This window comes from Podarcis erhardii (assembly GCF_964252035.2).
Source record: "Podarcis erhardii genome assembly, chromosome: 8".
In the NCBI taxonomy this organism is placed as follows: domain Eukaryota; kingdom Metazoa; phylum Chordata; class Lepidosauria; order Squamata; family Lacertidae; genus Podarcis; species Podarcis erhardii.
In genome coordinates, this window is record NC_138499.1 from 87,626,921 (window position 1) to 87,645,945 (window position 19,025).

The 19,025-nt window shown below is 46.6% G+C and overlaps 1 protein-coding gene across 5 annotated transcripts in view; it reads right to left on the reverse strand.

The window, feature by feature from the left end:
* Positions 1–17,839, reverse strand: part of RELL2 (RELT like 2) — a 23,588-nt gene extending 5,749 nt beyond the window's left edge. The window contains exons 1-7 of one of the 5 annotated variants that reach the window (XM_081872836.1): positions 17,730–17,839; positions 16,314–16,491; positions 12,196–12,412; positions 8,433–8,498; positions 8,272–8,344; positions 7,152–7,343; positions 4,612–5,158 (exon numbers count right to left, since the gene is read on the reverse strand). In XM_081872836.1, the coding sequence (XP_081728962.1) occupies positions 4,612–5,158; positions 7,152–7,343; positions 8,272–8,344; positions 8,433–8,498; positions 12,196–12,412; positions 16,314–16,382 (1,164 nt within the window). In that variant the 5' untranslated portion in view covers positions 16,383–16,491; positions 17,730–17,839. Of the gene's footprint in view, positions 1–4,611; positions 5,159–7,151; positions 7,344–8,271; positions 8,345–8,432; positions 8,499–12,195; positions 12,413–13,306; positions 13,722–16,313; positions 16,560–17,729 lie in introns of those variants that run through there. The other 4 variants (XM_081872837.1, XM_081872835.1, XM_081872838.1 and 1 more) reach the window with 4 other exon arrangements.
* Positions 17,840–19,025: the final 1,186 nt, after the last annotated feature.

Consider the following 19,025-nt stretch of genomic DNA (forward strand, 5'->3'; position numbering starts at 1 on the left):
GTAATGAAATTATGGAAGGGAAGAAGGCGCCGGAATCGTGGAAGGAAGCTTTTATCACATTGATACCAAAATCTGAAGCTGAAAAGACACAACTTAAAAACTATCGTCCCATCTCCCTTCTGAATGTGGATTACAAAATATTTGCAGACATTTTGGCAAGTAGATTTAAAAGAGTTCTTAATGAAGTAATTCATAAAGACCAGGCAGGCTTTCTCCCAGGCAGACATATGTTTGCAAATACTAGGAACATTATTGACGTTTTGGAACTTTTGCAAACAGATATAAATACAAAAGCAGTGTTAATTTTTATAGACGCGGAGAAGGCCTTTGACAATATTTCTTGGAAATTTATGAAGGGAAATTTGAATGAAATGGGAGTGGGACGGGGGTTTGAGAATGGGATTGACGCAATATATTCAGAACAAAAGGCTAAACTAATAGTTAACAATGTGGTTACAGAAGAGTTCAAAATTGAAAAAGGAACACGACAAGGCTGCCCGATTTCCCCTTTGTTATTTATTTCGGTTCTGGAGGTGCTCTTGAACTTAATCAGAGGGGACCGGTTGGTGGAAGGGATTCAGGTCGGAGCGAAACAATACAAATTGAAAGCTTTCGCAGATGACTTAGTTTTGACTCTGCAGGAGCCAGAATCTAGTACGAAAAGAGTATTACAACTGATACAGGACTTTGGTCGGGTGGCAGGATTTAAATTAAATAAACAGAAAACTAAAGTGTTGGGAAAAAATTTGACAGATATAGAGTCGGAACGGTTTCAGAGAGAAACAGAACTAACTATGGTTAAAAAAGTAAAATACCTAGGGGTAAACATAACAGCAAAAAACCTGAGTCTATTTAAGGATAATTATGAAAAATGTTGGTCTGAAATTAAGAGAGACTTGGATAGTTGGACAAAATTGAAGCTTTCTTTGTTAGGCCGAATTGCTGCTATTAAGATGAATGTATTGCCAAAAATGTTGTTTTTGTTTCAAACATTACAGATTGTGGACAAAACGGAGTGCTTCCGGAAGTGGCAGAAAGATATATCCAGATTTGTCTGGCAGGGCAAAAAGCCCAGAATTAAGTTTAAGATATTAACAGATGCGAAAGAAAGAGGGGGCTTTGCCCTGCCAGACTTAAAGTTGTACTATGAAGCCGCAGCTTTTTGCTGGCTAAAAGACTGGCTACTTCTCGAAGACACTGACGTGTTGGACTTGGAAGGTTTTAACAATGCTTTTGGTTGGCATGCATACTTATGGTATGATAAAGTTAAGATCAATAAGGCCTTTAAGAACCATATTGTCAGGAAAGCAGTGTTTAATGTCTGGACAAAATACAAAGACTTACTGGAAAATAAAACTCCAAGGTGGCTCTCACCTCTGGAGGCTAAGGCCCTAAAAAGACCCAATATGGAGGCCAAATGGCCAAAATATTGGGAAATATTAGAAAAAGATGGAGACAATTGGAAATTGCAGAGTTTAGAGAAAATGAAGGATAAGGTGCGAGACTGGTTACATTATGCTCAGATTAAAGAAGTTTTTAAAAATGATAAAAAGTTAGGGTTCCAGGTGGAGAAATCGAAGTTAGAAACTGAATTGTTAGAACCAAAGACTAAGGTATTATCTAGAATGTATAACTTGCTGTTAAAATGGAATACACAAGACAAAATGGTTAAATCGGCTATGATAAAATGGGCACAGGACATTGGGCATAACATCATGTTTGAGGACTGGGAAAGGTTGTGGACCACTGGGCTGAACTTCACCGCATGTAATGCTCTGAAGGAAAATGTAATGAAAATGATATATAGATGGTACATGACCCCAGTTAAACTTGCCAAAATATACCATTCGTCTGATAATAAATGTTGGAAATGTAAAGAAAACGAAGGAACATTCTTTCACCTCTGGTGGACATGCCCTAAGGTGAAGGTATTCTGGGAAATGATATATAATGAGCTGAAAAAGGTATTTAAGTATACCTTCACTAAGAAACCAGAGGCCTTCCTTCTGGGTATTGTCGGCCAGAAGGTGTTAAAGAAGGACCGAACATTCTTTATGTATGCAACAACGGCAGCAAGGATACTCATCGCAAAAAAATGGAAAACTCAAGATCTACCCACACTGGAAGAGTGGCAGATGCAACTGATGGACTATATGCAACTGGCCGAGATGACTGGCAGAATCCGTGACCTGGGAGAAGAGAAGATGGAGGAAGACTGGGAGAAATTCAAGAAGTATTTACAAAAACATTGTAATTTGGTTGAATGTTAAGAAGGATGCTAGATTATAAAAAATTGGCCACCACTAAATTAGATTTGAAATTTGATGATAAGTGAGACTAAAGAAAATATAAAACTTTTTGGAAGAAGTGCTAGATTATATTTGGACATGAGATTGTAAACAAGTTGATAATTTGTTTGGAAAAAACTTTTAACGATGTAAATGGGAGCGGGAGACGCGAGGGAGTCCAAAGAAGTCATGAAATTATGTCTGTGATAGAAGTAAGATTGTTTATTATTTGTGCATTTATATTTAAAAACTTTAATAAATATTTATAAAAAAAAAAAAATTAAAATAATATGAGTTTATGAGCCTGTTCTACCATTAGGTAGGCTGAGGTGGCACATCTCAGATAGCAGATACAGGGCATTATTAAAAGGTAGCAACCTGCCAATTAATAATTTACTACTGCCAGGGAGGTTATATTTATATCTTGCTGCTTCAGGCGCTAAAATAACTTGGGCTGTCTCTAAGTGGTATGCAATTCAAAATTATGGTTTTAGCAGGTACAGCAGGTAGCATCCTGTCTATATAAAACTCTATGCTCCATCTCCTCCACCTACCAAATTCTTTCTGTCAAACCAAGAAAATGTTGGATATGTAATAATGCCAGTGTAAATGGGGTAAGAGGTTACACACAAAGAACAAATATGAAACCCAGTTTAAGCAAGAATAATATACCCAATATCTGAGTGTCCTATTTCAAATAGTATGCAATTTTTCATTTCTGCCACTTCAGAGATAGATTGGTTTCTACACCTTTTGACCTCATAACCCTCTATGGATATTCTGAAGTTACTGCTTCTAAGCTGATTTCAGCTTGTATGTTGTTTTCCTGAATATATTTGCATTCCATCATTTAACCACAACAAGGCAGCTATCCTAGAAGTTATTAAAACAATACTTGTGAATTTGTATAGCTTTTAGCCAAGCATTCTGTAAAGGGTGCCTCTGCTGCCTCTCTGGTCTGCATTTCACTATGTACAATGGCGTCTGAAGCAAAAACACTTCATTTCGTCAGCATTTGCTTACTTTTGGCAGTAAGCAACAGTTCAAACACTTATTTTCTTTCCTCTTTGCTGTTGTATCCCCATTATTACCTGAACTCACTACAGTCCTGCACCTTCCTAGTTTTATCCTTTTATGTTTTTTTTAATGTTTTGATGTTCATGGAACTAAAATTCTTAGTGCTGTAACATTTGGAAGATTAATGTTCTTCCCAAATCTCTCCTGCCCTGGGAAATCCTCTTGCAGCTACCTTTCTGCTCTTATTTTCATCACAGTTCTTCCCTTTGGAGAACACTTGCTTAGTCCAGACACAAATAGATTTGGGGTAGTGGGACTTCTTAGGATATATACAGTGGTACCTCGGGTTAAGTACTTAATTCGTTCTGGAGGTCCGTTCTTAACCTGAAACTGTTCTTAACCTGAAGCACCACCTCCTGCTGCCGCCACTGCACAATTTCTGTTCTCATTCTGAAGCAAAGTTCTTAACCCGAGGTACTATTTCTGGATTAGCGGAGTCTGTAACCTGAAGCGTACGTAACCCGAGGTACCACTGTATTTCCCTCTTTTCTGGCAAGATACAGAGCCTCCCTCAGATCATTTTGCCCAAGAACAACAGTTCAGAGTCAAGCACATGAAGCAGTGTGGGGGCCTGGTGTGGGGGCGTGTCCTGCAGCCGGGTACAGGGCAATCAACCCGTGGGGGTGGGGCGGGGTGAGCCTCTCCGCCGCCTCCCCCTCAGCTGTAGGGCAGCTGAGGGAGAGGCAGTAGGCAGGTGCAAGTCCCATGCTGCCATTTTAGGCAGCGTGGAACCTGCAGGTGCCTAAGCCACCACGTCACTCCTAAAAGTTTCGTGAGCCCATTTTTTTTTTTTAAACACCTCATTTTGTCACCCCCCTCAGTGAGGACATCTGGGGCGGACCGCCACCCCCCATGCACCCCCCTTCTTCCGTCACTGGGTGCATGCATCATTAGAGGAGGGAAGCAGAACTCCCTCTGCAGCAGGAAAACAGTGCTGCACCAGCTTCTGTAGGTAGGTAAGTGGGTACAGATACACCTTCATTCTCAGTGCTAGGTACTCTGTGCTCCCTGCTTGAAGATTGGATCTTTTGATACATGTAAACAGTTACCCACTGGCTGTTTATCCTCCTCCACTATCTCAAGAGAATCCGTGAATCGCAACCCCTGGCCCTTTCAGTGGCATTAGTTTGGATGTGCTGTGAGGGCTGTTACCTGTTAGTCAACAATGCTCTTAGTATCCCTGTGCACAGAAAGAGAAATGGGGTGTCCCGTAAGACGAGGAAAGAGAGGACATAACATTATCTACCTGGAGTTCTGTGCTGTTTGTTCTATTGATCTCGTTTCCTGATATATCTAGTCTGGATGCTACTTTTTCTGATACATCATTAGCTGCCCTTTGAACACCCTCGTCCTCAGAGGCAGCCACGTCCTTATCCAGCCTCTCCAGATCCTCTGACCCAAGGCACTTGGGTCCCGTAGAGCAGTTTGTCTCGGACGCATTGCTTATTGCAGTCCCTAGGAGGCTGGCCTCTTGCAATGAGCAGGGCGTAGCGTTTTCTTTCCTCTCTGGTCCATTCATGGAGACATCTGAATTGGCCGTCGTGTTCATGGGGCCTTCTCCTTGGGTGGACTCATCTGCCCATTCTTCCTTGGACCCTTTTTCACTTTCAGGATCTGCCTGCTGGAGTCTTCCTTGCTGAAATTCGCCTTTGTGGACTATTCCATTCTGGGAGCCCTCCCATGGGAGTTTCTCGTTGCTGTGGGCTTCCTGGTTTGCATCAGCAGATTCAAGGTCCTGTTTGCTACCAGGGAGAGACTCGTCCTGTTTCTTCCCAATATGGGTGACATGAAATCTGCAGTGGGGGGGGGGGGATAAAGGAAGTCAGGTGAATCAACAGTGACAAATCATCCTGTAAGAACCCTCATCATCTGGGTTGCAAGGTCTCCTGACAGAACAGAAAGCAAAACTCTGAGGCACTTGGTTATATTTTTTGTGGCTAAGTTACTAACCATATCCTACTAGCTACTCTCCAATGCAGAATAGCATAGCTTTTCCCTGGATACTTTCAAATAGGTTTATTATTCCTGTATTTTGGTGTCCACCTCTCACTCTCCCCACGGATGCTGGATTAGAAGAACATGCTAAGGAAAAGGAGCGAATGCTTCAATGGGAAGAAAAGGCTGGACATGAGCCCTGTGGAAACCAGTTAGGGAGCCCTTTCCCACATCATTTAAATCTTTTCCTCAAAGACTCAGGAAAGAGGCTAAAACTGCAACACTTCCAAGTCAAACCATGTGACACTACTCATCAAGCTGGTGCTCTGACCCCCTCACTCTTTGTCTTTGATTTATTTTCACTTTTCATCTGACAAGTATGCCTAATAAACTAGCTGAGAATATAAATGCACTCTCTCTCATGGAGCCCAGGCAAGCACCATTCACTCACTAAGAATAATGGCAAATCTCTTCATGTGGGCTCAGTGTTGTGAGGCACTGGATGGGCCGTTGGAGGGTGTCCCATTCAAGGGATCCTCTACTGTGTCTTTATTAAACACCTTATTCAAAACAGATTGGTTTTGGTGTGGAAAGTTTCCTTTTCACCACGTGAGAAATGATGTGTCCTCTTCCCTTTTGTTGCTGCTTTTTGTATGCCTGGCCCTGCAATTCCGTGGCCCCTGGAAGGCCAAGAATTCTGACCTTGGAGGAGCGAGATGCAGTGCTGGATTCCCACTTTCTCACCATTCTGGAAACTTCTGTAGTCCTGGCCCTACCAACATTAGGAAGACCAAAAAGGAGCTGGACCAGAGGACCAGAGGGAGGCTCAGCTTCAAGTATCCAACACCTGACCATGTCCTGACATGCCCCCAAAATGGAGATCAAACTATGCTAGCTCGGGAGTTGGAGTGTCTCAGTTCCCACCCCAGCATAGTTATTGTTTATATAAACCCTACAAAAAGCTGGTGTGGATTCCCTAAGGAGGTTGGATGGCGTCTTGTGTGCCTCCTTCTGGCAACTCTTGCAGACAAGTTGGTGCCAAATGTTTTCCTTTGGACCACATCAGCAAGGCTCCGGGCAGGGGGGGGGGTGGCTCTTGTCGTCTGGGTAGCCCAGGACCTCCAGACACATTGCATGGGCTTGAGCCCCAGAGAGCTCACTTTGGTGCTGCAAGCGCAGCAAAAAAAACGCAGGGGCGAGCAGTTGTGGGGGGGGGGGGAGTCACTCCTGTATCAGTCTCTACAGCCACTGCAGGCTCTGCAACTTTCTAACAGTTTGGCCTCACCCCCAAAGGTGCACTCCTCCATTGTCTCCTGAGAGAGACGGGTGCCAACAACAACATAGTTGTTTGAATTTTTCCAAGATGAGCCAGTCATTTTTATTATTATTATTTTGCATTGTTTTATGGTATGTTTTATTGCACTCATACCTTCTATTGTACCAGTGACTTAATATTTTATTTGAGGGTGCAGTCTACAAATATTCTAACTATATATATATATATATATATTTGCTTTCGTAGATTTTCACGGGTACAGGAATGCAGGTTTTGGTGTCCTCGGGTCGAGGACACCAAAACCTGCATATATATATATATATATATATATACACACACCGTTTGTTAGGAGAGGGAAAATGTAAAAACAAAACAACTGGAGAAAGCACCCTTGCGCACCTCGCTCTTGCCTTGCCACCTGCTATGGTGAATGCCTTCTCCCAACCGAAGAATGTGCATTTCTTATACTCCCTTTACACTGATTTTCCAAGATGTTGTATTATGTTTTTATGCTGAAATCTAGTAAAATGAAGGATAGCATGGAAATAAAGAAAGACCTGTCTCTTGATAAATACCTGCCCACAGAGAAGACCGTGGTCTCCCCCGGGTGCATCTTGCCCTTGCCCTCCTTGGAGCGGCCCTGTCGATGCAGCGGGTGCCTCTTTTTCCTACTGCAGTGGATGCAAGGGGCTTGCGTTGAGCCCAAGTGCACTGTGTGGTGATGGGGCAGGCCAGCATCTTGGCTGCTGCGATGTGGGCAGAGGCTGCTGGAGAAAAGAGAACAGAAAGCTAATTGCCACAACAGTCATTGAACTCAGAACATAATTGCCCCACTCAATCTAAACAGAAGGATGCAACCCTCAAGACGCGACCAGCACATTACCATGAGACAAGCACAAGAGGTTCTGAGATTCACACAGACAAATGTGACCCACGGAGTTCAAGCTACCAGGAAGTTCTCCTAAGGAAGCCCCACTGAAATAAATGTGAGTGGTACAAAAACACAACCCCACCACCACCACAGTACAAAAGGTATAAAGGACCCCTGGATGGTTAAGTTCAGTCTTGGGGTGTGGCGCTCATCTCACTTCAGGCTGAGGGAGCCAGCGTTTGTCCACAGACAGCTTTCTGGGTCATGTGGCCAGCAGAACTAAACTGCTTGTGGCACAACAGAACACCGTGATGGAAACCAGAGCGTACAGAAATGCCGTTTACCTTCTCGCCACAATGCTACCTGTTTATCTACTTGCACTGATGTGCTTTTGAACTGCTAGGTTGGCAGCAGCTGGGAGAGAGCAAAGGGAGCTCACCACTGTTGCGCAGATTCGAACTGCCAACCTCCGTGGTTTAGACTACAGCCAAGGCTTGGTGGTTTAGACCACAGCGCTAGCCGCATCTACCACAATACAATCCCAGCATGGACTGGGGAGTGAAGACCCCATTCGGTTTCCCTGCCTCAGGAACCAAAAACAACCCGAACTGTAATGAAATGAAATGTTGAGGGAGCCATATGAACTCCAGGGATTCAAGACTGGACTTCCCCTTTGCCCTTTTCTAGCACAAAGACAAGGGCTCTAATCTCTCCATCTCTTCCTCACTGACAGCTGACCTCTAGCCCAGTGTTCAAGGAAGGATGGCCTAGCAGAGATTCCCAAGATGGGATAGGCATTATGGTCACCTGGACCCTGTCCTCACCTGGGCACAGGGACCGGCAGTGGGAGATCAGCGTCACCATCTCCCAGCATTTCCTTCAGGACTTCCACATTTGCTAACAAAGGGGAGAAAGAAGAAATGTGTCACAGCCAGGTCCTCATGTACAGGGACTTCCCAACCGTTAAACCAAGGTTAAGCCTTACCTTCATTCTGAATGATGCACTTCACTATCTTCTCTACAGTGTCCTCATTCAGCTCCTCATCTTCATCTGAAATGAAAAGATATGGCAGTGAAAGAAGAAACATAGGAACTCTTGTGACGGGATAAATCTCCATACGGCATCAAAAACCCTGAAATGCTCAAGGAACAGCTAGCGCCGTGCTTCAGCAAAAGTGACCTGGGAAGCTGTTCTCTCTAACAGAGGTGTGCAAACAGAAATGGCTTGCTGGGTGGGGCCCCAGCTGTTACTGCAGCTTCCCAGCAGGTGAGGTACTATCAAGAAGGAGAGGCAAGGGGGCTGGAGGTTGGCATAGTGCAAACCATCAGCGGAACCAACCTGACACCCAGCTGGTGCATTTGCACTGTGCCAATCTCCCTGCTGCCTTGCCCCCTCTGCCCTGGCAAGCAACAGTGAATTAGGAAGCTAACCTAGCAGCTCTGTCCCACCCAACAAGCTACTGGGGGGACGGGACCTGTGGCCACAAGCAGCCCTTGGCCTGATTTCATACAGGGGCAAGGAGACACAGAGAAATTGAGCTTCTCTACACTATTTGTGGCTCTGTCGCTCCCTGCCATTGCCACATGTGGCCTCTGACCAGGACCAACCCAAGACATTTTGGCAGCTGAGGTGGGCCACAAAATGGTGTGCATGCCCCTGCCATGGAACAAGGGCAGGGGGAGAGCAGCAGGGCCTCCTATTCGCCAAGAGGCCTCTGTAGAGGCAACATGGGGGGGGGGCTGCTGAGGAGACACAGATCCAGCCTCCAAGGGATGAGATACAGCTGTTTCTGCCACCAGTGCAGTGGCAGGAGGTGATGAATTCCATGCAGGCCAAATCTGCTGCCCCTGTGGATCCTGCCACCTGAGGCAGCTGCTTCACCTTGCTGGCCCTGCTCCTGACAGATTAGCCCTGCGGGAATGTGATCCTCAACAGAAAAAAAAGGTTCCGCGGCCCTGCTCTAGCAGATCACATAGCAGCGCAGTCTGCTCATAATCATCCTGATATAATTTGACTTGAATCTCCCAAACTCAGGGGTGCCATTCAAAGAAGTCAGTCACTTCCCCACACATTTCAGTCCCTGTGTTTATTCCTCAGGAATACCTGTATTTCTTGGCAACCCACTACTTCTACACAATGTGGCAATTGTTAGAAACAATTACTTATAAAGATAAATATCTCTCTTAAATGTTGCCTCTTCTTTGCAATCTAAATTCGACAGAAGCCATGCACAAACTCTTGAAACTTTGCATTCCCCGCCATCTGACATCTCTCTAGTAGATGTAGAACAGCTAAGCCAAGCCTGCAGAGATCGTTCACAAACAGCTCAATAATCATGTGTTTCTACTTGATAAATGGAAAACGGCCATTTACAAAAGACAAAACTCTGTAGCAAGGTTAAGGCTGCCACAATGCCCTTCAGAACAACGGAGCTACAGTCTTTTTGATACCACTCTGCAGCACAGGAAGTGCAGGGAAATTTGGGTTCAAATCTCCTCACAACCATAATCTTAACTAGGGCAAGTCACAATTTCTTATTCTAGCCCACTTTATGGCTTTGTTGTGAGGATAAATTCATGTGTGCCACCTGAGCTCTTTAGGGTGAAAGTAGAATGCAACCTTGATGAAAAACTAATAAAAACTAACTACTACAGCTTTTATTTTTCTTTCCCTGCTCATCTTTACCTATCCTCCCTCCCTCCTCACATTTGGAAAACAGCAGAAATGTGGCCCCAAAATGCCTGTAGCTGCATCACATACAGTGAGGCTCAGGCCGCAATCACAGGCAAGTCTGAGGGGCATAATAGCCAAGCGCACACATAAAATTTTCAGGCATCCCATTACAAGGACATTCCTGGCCTGAAAAAAGAATGAGGTATCAAAACCAGCCCTTGTCGCAGGAGTGAGCTATGCCCACTGGAACATCCTGCTTTCAGGTGTGGCTGGTACCCACCGATTGGTCAGGTGGAAGGCAGGGACTCAAGCAGGAGGCGGAGCCAGGGCCAATGACAGGCAGAGCCAACTCCCTCTAATTTTGTCCCGCCCTCTTCCCTACTGAGTCCTACAAGGGCAGCACTGAGCCATGGGAGGAGGAAGCCAATAGGCAGTACCTGCCTCCTGGACAGAATGCAAGAAAGGCAGGCAGGTTGGGGCTGGTTGAGAGCAGACTGAGGTCGGTGGCGCAGTGCCCCCATTTGCCCTAATGGAGCAGCCTCCACTCCCTCCTTTGTCATCCAACTTTAGTTGAAGTTGTACGGAAAGAGTTTTGCTGTAGCTGCCAGAAAAGGCAGTACAGTGGTACCTCGGGTTAAGTACTTAATTCGTTCCAGAGGTCCGTTCTTATCCTGAAGCTGTTCTTAACCTGAAGCACCACTTTAGCTAATGGGGCCTCCTGCTGCCACTGTGCCACCGGAGCATGATTTCTGTTCTCATCCTGAAGCAAAGTTCTTAACCTGAAGCACTATTTCTGGGTTAGCAGAGTCTGTAACCTGAAGCATATGTAATCCGAGGTACCACTGTATTTCTCTTCTGCTGTTGCCTTCCATCCCACCTTGATTCAGAGTCCTAAATATTATTTGCCACTCAGTTCAAGAAAACCATTGTGGTGGAGTGACCTGGGTTCAAGTCCTCACTCAGCCATGAAGGACACTGATCTGGGGCGAGTCTTCTAGCCTCTCACCTACTTCACAAGGTTGCTTGGGGGAATAGACTGATGCAGGGAAAGGTCACTCTGAGCTCCTTGAACAAAGGTAGGATAAAATAATGAAAACCACTCACACCCATCTAAGTTCAGATGCCCCTAATTCTAGCATGCAACCCACCATGATATTCTGGTCCTATTTTCCTATGTGTTTCAGTTGATTTGGCATGAGGCCGGGACAAGATGCTTGGAGAAGTATGGTCTCTCACTGGCTTATTAAACCCTTGGTCTTCATAGAGTCAGAAGGGACCGCGAGGGTCATCAAGTGCAGGATTCTTTACACCCAACATGGGGCTCGACCCAAAGACCCTGAGATTAAGAGTCTCATGCTCTTACCAGCTGAGCTATTCTGCTGTCCTCTCTGCATAAATTCCAGCAGCAGAGGGATGACTATCCATTTGGCTATGGTTCAGCAGGGATTTGAACCAAGAGATTCAACCTCTTGCCTCAAACTAGTATTTGCTGGCATTATTCCAAGGCTACAGTTTTGCAAATTATTAAATATGAGCTATTAGCTCCAATTTAGCGAGGTGACTTTAAGCAACGTGCAAATGAGCTGCAAAGTTGGTGAAGAGGGAAGGGAGACCAGTAACGTTTTTGCTTAGATCCGGAAATTTCAGCTCAGATCTGGGTCATTCCCATCGAACACAGCAAGAAAAACGTGAATAAGACTGGGCTGCATGATAGGTGAAAGCGAAGCTGAGTAGAGCAAAGCCAAAGTCACAAAACCTAAAAGGATGGGAGCTGTCAAGACGGATGAAGCGGCTGCTCTGAAAGCCACCAGCAGCCCACATATAATTACTTAAATCCCTCCAGCAAATTGCACCAGCAGAATTTAGGCTGGTGGGGTAAAATAGTGATGCTTTTTTAAATGTAGAGTTCTCCATGCCCCCTTCTCCAACTCATTATTTGCTAGCCCAGGGCTGGCGAACTCTTGGTCTTGAGGGAACACCGCTTTGCGCCTGCAGGTGGCGGGGAGCCTCGGGCTGAGAAAGAAAGAAGACCCCCGCTCACTGCTTTCCTTCTCTGCCCCCCCCCTTTACTCACCATCTTGCAGCTGGGTCAGAGACTCCTTGTTATCAGAGTCCAGCTCATCCCGGAATGTCCGGCAGCGGTAGCCCTTCTTCTTCAGGACGTGGCAAATGAGGAATCCCACGAGTCCCATGACGAAGAAGACCAGGACCAGCAGGAACAGCATGGAAACGCTGTGCTGGTGGTCGGCATCGTCCTCCCCCTCGTCGTTGCTGTGCTCCGACATTCGGATCTGCGAGAGAGGGAGCGCGCATGGCTCAGGGCCCGCAGGTGCCCACGTGCCCGCAGGTTGCCCACCCAGGCCAGTGGCGCCAAGGTGCCCTGGGCAGGTACCGGGGCTCAGCTCCCTGTTTCCTGGGCTCCCCCACTAATCGAAAAGCACCCCTCTGGTGAGAAGCCTTACTGAGGGGTTGCGGAAAGTTTATCAGGGAGGTTTCGCTTGACTTCCAGAAAGAGGTTCCTGGAGATTTTACCAAGGGTCTTTCGCAGTCATCTGCCTCAGAAGTCAGGCGCAAGGACGAGCAGTCCAAGGGCAAAGATTCTCAGCCAGATCCCCGGGAGAGAGGAGCTGCTGCTGCTGCTGCTGCTGCTGCTGCTGCTGCTTCCCTAGGAAACGTCCTGCTTCCATTTTGAGATGCTTTGACTTGAGAAAAGCCTTTCCTCATGCCTCCCGTTTCTGCCTTGGCGGTTCCCTGACCAGAACCCTGCTTCTCCCTCCCTCCCTCCCTCCCTCCCTCTCTCCTTCCCCTACTAGAGGTTTTCCAAGGACACGACGCCAGCCTTTGCGAGCGCGCGGCCGCTCTCGGTGGGACGAAGCATCCCCGGCCTCCCTCCCTCCCTCCCTCTCTCTCTCTTTCTCAATCTGTCCGTCTATGTCTCTCTTTCCACCTCCGCCGCTGGGCTGGAGGATGCTTCTCAAGGACACGACCGGTGCCGCACTCCTGCCGCTGCCTCTGCAGCACAAACCTCGCTCCGGAGAGGCGCGACGGCTCCCTCCCTGCTCCTCCTCCTCTTCCTCCTGTGCAAGCACCTTTCCCCACCCCCATCACACCCCGCCCGCCTCCCCCCGCCGGCTCCCCTCGTCCTGCTTCTCGGTTTCCAGACACTGCAGGTCCGAAATACTCACGGCCGACAAGGAGGCTCTGCTCCCCGGACGTCCAAGTCAGCGCTCAGCGGAGCGCATTCCGGCTGCCGCAGCAGCGACCAGGCAGGCTCCGCAGCTGCTCGCCAGGCGGCCCCCAGCTGGCCGCGCACCTTCCGCGCGCGCAGGAGCCCAGAGCATCGCGCGCACCTTCCTGGCGAGGTGCGCGCCAGCCGGGCCTCCCCAGAATCCGCATGGGCTTCAGCCTCCTCCCAAGAGCGTCCCAGAGCCGGGCGGGCGAATCCTTCTCCCCGGGCTACTAGGCGCTGCTGCCCCCTCCGCTCCCTCGGATGGCGCGGGCGCCTCCAGCGGGCGAAGCAGCGACGCGCTGCCACCGCCTCGGCGCGCACCTGAAGCGCCCTTCTTCCCGCGAGGCTGTTCCTTCTGCCTCCCGTCTCCTAGCAACCCCGCAACTCCGAGGCCGGGTACCACTCGCAGCATCCCTGACGCCTGCCTAGCAAGCCGCGCACATGGCTGGCTGCTGCTGCCCTTCAGCACAAGGGCTCCACTATGCCTCCCGGGTTCCCCACAACCTCTCCAGAAATCTCTCAGGCAGAAACCGGGTGGGGCCCGGGGAGAGGCTGAGAGAGCACCGTCTGGGGACCAAGAGAGGGAGCAGCTGCCAAAGCGCCTCCAGGAGCCATTTCACACAGACTTTGGAAGGATGGCCCTGGAGCTAACAAAGCGTCTGACCCCGCCGAAACGTTGATATTCCGAGGTTCTGCATCAGGCTCAGTAACTGGAAGGCTTCCCAGACCCTGTTAAGGCCAAGTCTGGGTTGGATCATATCACACTGCTGGTGGGTACTCTAAGCCAGGCATAGGCAAACTCAGGCCTCCAGATGTTTTGGGGACTACAACTCCCATCGTCCCGAGCTAACAGGACCAGTGGTCAGGGATGATGGGAATTGTAGTCCCAAAACATCTCCCTGGAATGCTAGTTTCCCACGTGGAGGGAATTACTGTGTGTTCATATTGCTTGCCTTAGAGCACAGCAAAGTGTGTTGTCCCCCACTCCTCTAGTGCATTTCTCAACTCATATAAACTTCAACTTCTCAACTTGGACTACTATAATGCGCTCTACGTGGGGCTACTTTTGAAGGTGACCTGGAAACTACAATTAATCCAGAATGTGGCAGTTAGACTGGTGATTGAGAGTGGCCACCGAGACCATATAACACCTGACTTGAAATACCGGTACCTACATTGGCTCCCAGTACCTTTCCAAGCACAATTCAAAGTGTTGGTGCTGACCTTTAAAGCCCTAAATGGCCTTGGTCCAGTATACCTGAAGGAGTATCTCCATCCCCATCGTTCAGACAGGACACTGAGGTCCAGCGCCGAGGGCCTTCTGGCGGTTCCCTCACTGCGAGAAGTGAGGTTACAAGGAACCAAGCAGAGGATCCTAGTCTAGGTAGTGGATGTCAAGGAAATAAACAACTATCTGACTTTTAGAAGACATCATAGGGAAGTTTTTAATGTTTGATGTTTTATTGTGTTTTTAATATTCTGTTGAGAGCTGTCCAGAGTGGCTGGGGAAACCCAGCCAGATGGGTGGGGTATAAATAATAAATTATTATTACTATAACTTCATATCAGCAGAGCTTCATTAATGTCAGATTTGTTTTAGTACACACTAGAGGTTGTTAATGGAACAGGGAAAACTTGTCTAGAGACAAAATAAGAATGGTTAAAAGACTCCAGTTGTTGTCAAGCTGCTTTGAGAAACACATCAAACAGCAGTACTTTATAACAAAGTGCTGGTTACATATGCGTTTTGGATAACTTTGTGAACACGGATTTAAAAGCCCACATTGGAAAATGCAGGGAGAGCACAGTAAACAGGAGTGTGAAGACAGTCACAGATTTGGGGAGCAATCCCGCAAGCATCTGGTGTAAAGCAAACTGGTGCAATTTATGTGAATGTAAAGTTACACCAGATCCAAATTCCTTCAGCAGCACAGCTGCTTCCCTGCCTAAGCCCGGGAGAGGGAAAATAAGCTTTTAAAATAGTTTTCTGTCCAAAGTTTCCAAGACTGAGCTGAATTGGCTAAGCATCCAGTCTAGCCCCACCTCCTCCTGGCAAGCTCTCTAAACTGGCCTCAGCTGAAGCAACTTCAGCTCCACTGGCTGAGCCCCAGCTGAGCCAGGGTTGATTGACTGATTTACTTATGTGCAGCTTTTCAATCGTGAACTGTGCCCAAAGCGCCTTACAGCAAACATTCAAAACAATGAAATACAGAGCATGGAAATTCAAACATATAAAATACAGAATGTGCCAGTGAATTAAAAAATGACAAAATCGACCATTTGGCAAACACAGAATAAATTCAACATTACAAAACAAAAGCAAATGCTATTCATTGATCAGGTACATAAATGAATAGCAAAACAAGAGTCCACCAACAATAAAAGTTCCTGGCACTGGTCTTGCTGCACTCCAAGGAGCTTAGTTTAAATGCTCTTTGGGGGAGAGGGGTAGGGGACATACAGCCGGCTCCAGAAATGGCTGACAAAAGCAAAAGGATGGGCAACTTATGCCGGCAAACCTTCTGCTGAGCTGGGTTTGGGAACTTAATGCTGACTGAGCCAGAGATCTGATGCATCCTAAGCTGCTCCTCCAAGGGGTCTTGCCATAGGAGTGTTCCTTTAAAGGAGGAGCATTCAGTTATATGAGCCCTCACCAGAAGTCTGAAGTCAGAAAGCCACATATAACCTCCGTACTCAGCCTATGTTTTAACTTTATATATATTTGCTGATGTCCCCTTTGTGCTCATTTCAGCTTCCCAAGACACTTTGTAAGTTACCACTGACTGGCCATACTGGAACAAGCAAACTTAAGGGACAGACTGCTCCATGAAATTGATGGATTTACAGTTATTCCAGAGGTTGAGAGCTATCACTTGCACACTGAATCCAACCAAAGATTTTTTAAAAAAATCACACTGTATGCAATATTTGGCTTACCAATGCTGATATATCTGTGTTAATACCTTGTTATTGTGAATGGCCCTCTGTGCAAGTCCAAAAATATGGATGCTGTGGGCCCTCAGGCAAAACATTTGTGTGTCCACTTCTCACTTCAGTGGGCTCAAACAGGCTGTCATTGCCCCTGGCTGTTGCTGCTGCTTTCCATCAACACTGTTGACTGCTCATTTGTCAGCAAGAGAGCTGGAGGTGAAAGAGAGAGAAGGCAGGAGCAGCTCCTTCTCTACTTCTGCACCATCATAGTTCTGATTCTGGGCCAGAGGGAAGGGGGGTGACTAGTGAAGGGTGGAAATAGGAAATAGGAAGCAGAAAGGGGACAGGGGGTTGTTGACATTGGTGCCCGTGTAGATGTGTGAGACCCAGCAAGGGCCTGACCACATCGACCCCTCAATCTGCTCTCCTTTTTCTCATCTCCAGTCTGTTTCAGAAACCTTTTAAATTAATAACTGGAGTCCCACAAACAATAGTTTGTGTGTTTAGCTGAGTGCAATACTCTTTCCATCTGCTGAGCATAGGGCACCCCTTCCCACCCCCAAATGTGCTCACTCTTCTTTTCCCCAAACACCACAACTCTCAGCTGCCATTGTACATCCATGGGATCCTCCTGCACATGAATTGTCACATGGTGGTGTCCCCAACCTTTGGCTTTTTATCAATATAGGACTTGTAAAGTCAGGAGGAGATTGTGAGGTAGTAAGAGGAGCACTAGGTTCTCCGAAGAAGAGCCATGATCGGCTGAAGCCAGCCTTGGAATAACACTCAATACAGGAAATGACTTCTGACAATGTTTACACATCCATAATTCCTCTTTGTGCCAATAGCCACTGGTGGTGCAATCTGAAATCTGTTATGTATGTATCTCACAGGATAAAGTCTGCGGAGTACTTCCTACACTCTGTCTCAAACACTGTTAAAAGTACACACTAGAGGAGCTTTCTTAGCATGCCCAGTTTTTTCTCTGCTTCCCCATCCCTGTTTTGTTTTTTAAAAAAGCAAAATTTCAATAAGAAGGTGTGTTCTGGAAAACTCAAGTGGCTTACCCCTCACTATTTTGTGATTTCAGTTGGTCCTTGTTGGCACCTGTCTGTTTTGAGAGACAATAGAGTGTGCCTACCCATAACACACTGTGCATATTAGGTAAAGGTAAAGGGACCACTGACTGTTAGGTCCAGTCGTGGACAAGCAACGGGAGCTCACCCCATTGTGGGGGATTTGAACCATCAACCTTCTGATTGGCAAGGCCTAGGCTCAGTGGTTTAGACCACGGCACCACCCACATCCCACTATGCATATTAGTTGGTCCTAATAAGGCTATTCTCCTACAGATATTATTGGATTTTTTTTTTTCCTAATGGTAAATGGCTACTATTTCTCTGTCTATGGAAGAAAAATGTGTATTTGAAAGGGGAATATATTCTTACCTCTTTTCCTGCTAGGGTAAAAGCAGCAGTCGGCCCCATGGCGTAGTTAGCTTTAAGGAAGAGTGCTAACTTTATCTCACACTTGCACCTTGCTGATCTGGGTGACCCTCCATGCCTCCTGTTCTCTCCCAATCCTCAGGGTGGCCAAACTGTTTTAATGTCTAAGCCAATTTGAAAACTAGAGGCAAGAAAGAATATTAAAATGAGAAGGGATACTGTTTGCCAGTTTCAAATATTTTTGCATATGACAAAAAGAGCAAAGGATTTAAATGATAGGAAGATAAATGTATGTTGAAAATAAAGAGCTGATTGCAATCCAGTAATGGTACAATTTTGTTGGGATCTATAGGGTATCTAAGGAAGTATGATTGCTTCCTTTTATAATTGACTGCAATTTTAATATTAACATTTTTAAAAAAATACATGGGAAATGTTGGATGGGTACCTGTGGTGCAAATAGGAAAGATGGATATACAGTATGCTTGACAGGTTAACTCACTAGATTCTTTCAAAATAATTTCCTTCTTCCTCTCAATAAGGCATAATAATAATAATAATAATAATAATAATAATAATAATAATTGTTATTTATACCCTGCCCTCCCCAGCCAAGGCCAGGCTCAGGGCGGCTTACAAGCAATAATAAAAACAAGTTGAATGATTACAAATTAAAAACAAAATTAAAATACAACATTAAAATAATGAAACATTAAAATATTAAAATGCAGCCTCATCGCAGGAGGAGAAGGAAAAGAAAAAAGAGAGGGAGGGAATCAAATTGGCTCCAAGCCAAAGGCCAGGCGGAACAACTCTGTCTTACAGGCCCTGCGGAAAGAAATCAGATCCTGCAGGGCCCTGGTCTCATGAGGCGGAGCGTTCCACCAGACTGGAGCCAGTGTTGAGAAGCCCCTGGCTCTGGTTGAAGCCAATCTAACTTCCTTAGGGCCCAGGACCACTAGGGTGTTGCTATTTATGGACCTTGAGGCTCTCCGTGGGGCATACCGGGAGAGGTGGTCCCATAGGTACGAGGGTCCTAGGCCGTGAAGGGCTTTAAAAGTCAAAAGCAGCACCTTAAATCTGACCCCGTACTCCACTGGAAGCCAGTGCAGCTGGAAAATCACTGGGTGAATATGCTCCCATGGCAGAGACCCCGTGACGAGCCTCACTGCAGCATTCTGCACCCGCTGGAGTTTCTGAGACAGCTTCAAGGGCAGCCCTGCGTAGAGCCAAATCTGAATATATATAATTTAAAAGTCCCAATTCTTTGAGCAAAGACCATGGGAATGTGCCATGGGG